Consider the following 2070-nt stretch of genomic DNA (forward strand, 5'->3'; position numbering starts at 1 on the left):
CTTGTGCAATTGTAGACGCTACGAAGGTGCACAATTTAACTTTTTTTATACACCATTGTGTATACCATTGTGTAAATATTACCGTGGAATTATGAACCCATTTCTTCCTTTTGATGTTCGGATTTGCCGAATTTACGCGTCACTCGCAGTTTCCTTTTCGGAAACCTCAACACGTTTCAGTTAATTTGCTCGTATGAACTCATTCGAGCAGAGATTACTGACTCGATTCACCAAGGGTCCGAAAACTGCGCGCTCGACACCATGTGGTTGAAACGACTCTGATGTGGATGTACCTGTCCGAATGGGTGGTTATCTGTGAATTCCCACCGAGAATCCATGGTCGGTGTTAACATATAAACCTTGATACAGGAGTCCTATGGTTTTTTGTCCGCTCCCGATTTGCACAGCGAAATTCTATCCTACTGCATTTTTCGTTCCTGCATATTTGGAAGACTTGTTGTGTGGCTGACATAATTACGAATACGACGTTCAGACATCTCAGCCAAGGGCCTGGTAGATGGGCGAAGTGACATAAGTTACGTTTCAGTATGTTACAAGAAAAGAATAGCCGTCATGGTGATACTTCAGAGTCCATAGCGACTCCCTCAGTCTGCCTATATAGTGGGTTTTGATGCGGTAAATTAACTGTGGTTAGTTCAACCTGAGTAATAATATCAACAGCGGATCAGGTTTTTCTCATATATCATATCATATATACATGTTATATATATATATATATATATATATATCACATATGATACATCCTCACGCGAAATGAGATTCACTTGGCACTACATTAAATACTTCTCGGATGATTTACAGCAGTTTGGAAAAGAGGATAACTATCGTCGAAGGCACACCTGGCGGAATATTTGTTCCAACTTTCCGAAATGAGTGCGAGTTTCTTCACTTTGGTCGTTTACGGCACATAGTTTCTCGCATGTGGAACACCCGCAAATGGGATGTAGTTGGTTTTTGGTAGTTCTATGACTAAGTCAAGCTCAACAATGTTCCTATGAAGTCATTGGTTTTTATGTTCAATGATGATCTACTCGAGACAAGATCAGACCGACCCAAAAATGTCGTTTTCGGTTAGGACGGTCAACTATGGGCCCCGTTTGTGCAGTTTTCAAAGACAGATTTCATTGAGTTCTGCACTACCATTGATTACAATCAAAGGTCAGAGCAGATAACTGACTCCTAGTGAAACCGGCTAGTCGGATCTTTGGGATGCATTATCATATCCGACTTACCGACCAACCAAGAAAATCTGAAAAGGTCTTACTGGTTCTTTCTCCGCCTGGCCTGCCTTATAGACTACATGGCCTGATGAAGCTTCTGTGTCAAAAACAAAACGTTGCTCAAATAAAAACTACCGATTATTTACCAAGCCAAGCCCAAAGGATGGGTTATCAATCGGTTACGAACCTTTTTCAATTGATTGAAAACATGTCCCTTATTTCGCTGCTCATGTGACCAGCGACGGTGAGCTCCAGTGGCTGTCCGTGGGCGATAGCGTCAGGTCGAAGGTCAAAAGTAGCGGTCAGCAGACCATATCCGTCCTGACCTTCCGTTGGCCACTGGAAAACTACCAGACGTAGATTATTTGACTCAACCTGAATGCAAAGCCACCGCTTATCTTGGTCCACGCTTCCTATGCAGAAAATCAGCCTGTCGAACATCAACCAATACTTAAAGTCCTAACCCTCCCCAATGCACGATTTTGCACCTAGGCTATTACAAACGTTTATCCTCCAAAGACTGGTTACTCGAGTTCTCGCGATTATGTACCAAAGTTAGTATTGTATAGGCACTTCGATTTTCATAATCGATTGTAGTGCTTGTGCGTTACATGAAACAAGGTTTTTATGTCTAGGAAGTCTCAAGTAGGCACTGGGGCACAGGTCACAGATGCCATTAGGCTAACGTATGACTGGTTTATTCGGCAACGAAAATCACAGCCTATCTACCAACACATTGGCCCTCGCACGACCAGCCTCGTCTCACGTTTTCCCTGCTCATTCACAATAAGCCGTAGTGATTGCATTGATCGTCTGAAATGGGGGTTCA

General features: G+C 42.9%; 1 protein-coding gene across 1 annotated transcript in view; it reads right to left on the minus strand.

Moving 5' to 3' along the window:
* Positions 1-1433: 1433 nt before the first annotated feature.
* Positions 1434-2070, minus strand: part of T265_12106 (hypothetical protein) — a gene marked incomplete at both ends in the record, with an annotated part of 17813 nt that continues 17176 nt past the window's right edge. The window contains one exon of the mRNA XM_009179089.1: positions 1434-1580. Within this exon, the coding sequence (XP_009177353.1) occupies positions 1434-1580 (147 nt within the window). The remainder of the gene's footprint in view (positions 1581-2070) is intronic.

The sequence above is a fragment of the Opisthorchis viverrini genome, assembly GCF_000715545.1.
Source record: "Opisthorchis viverrini unplaced genomic scaffold opera_v5_854, whole genome shotgun sequence".
Taxonomy (NCBI): Eukaryota; Metazoa; Platyhelminthes; class Trematoda; order Opisthorchiida; family Opisthorchiidae; genus Opisthorchis; species Opisthorchis viverrini.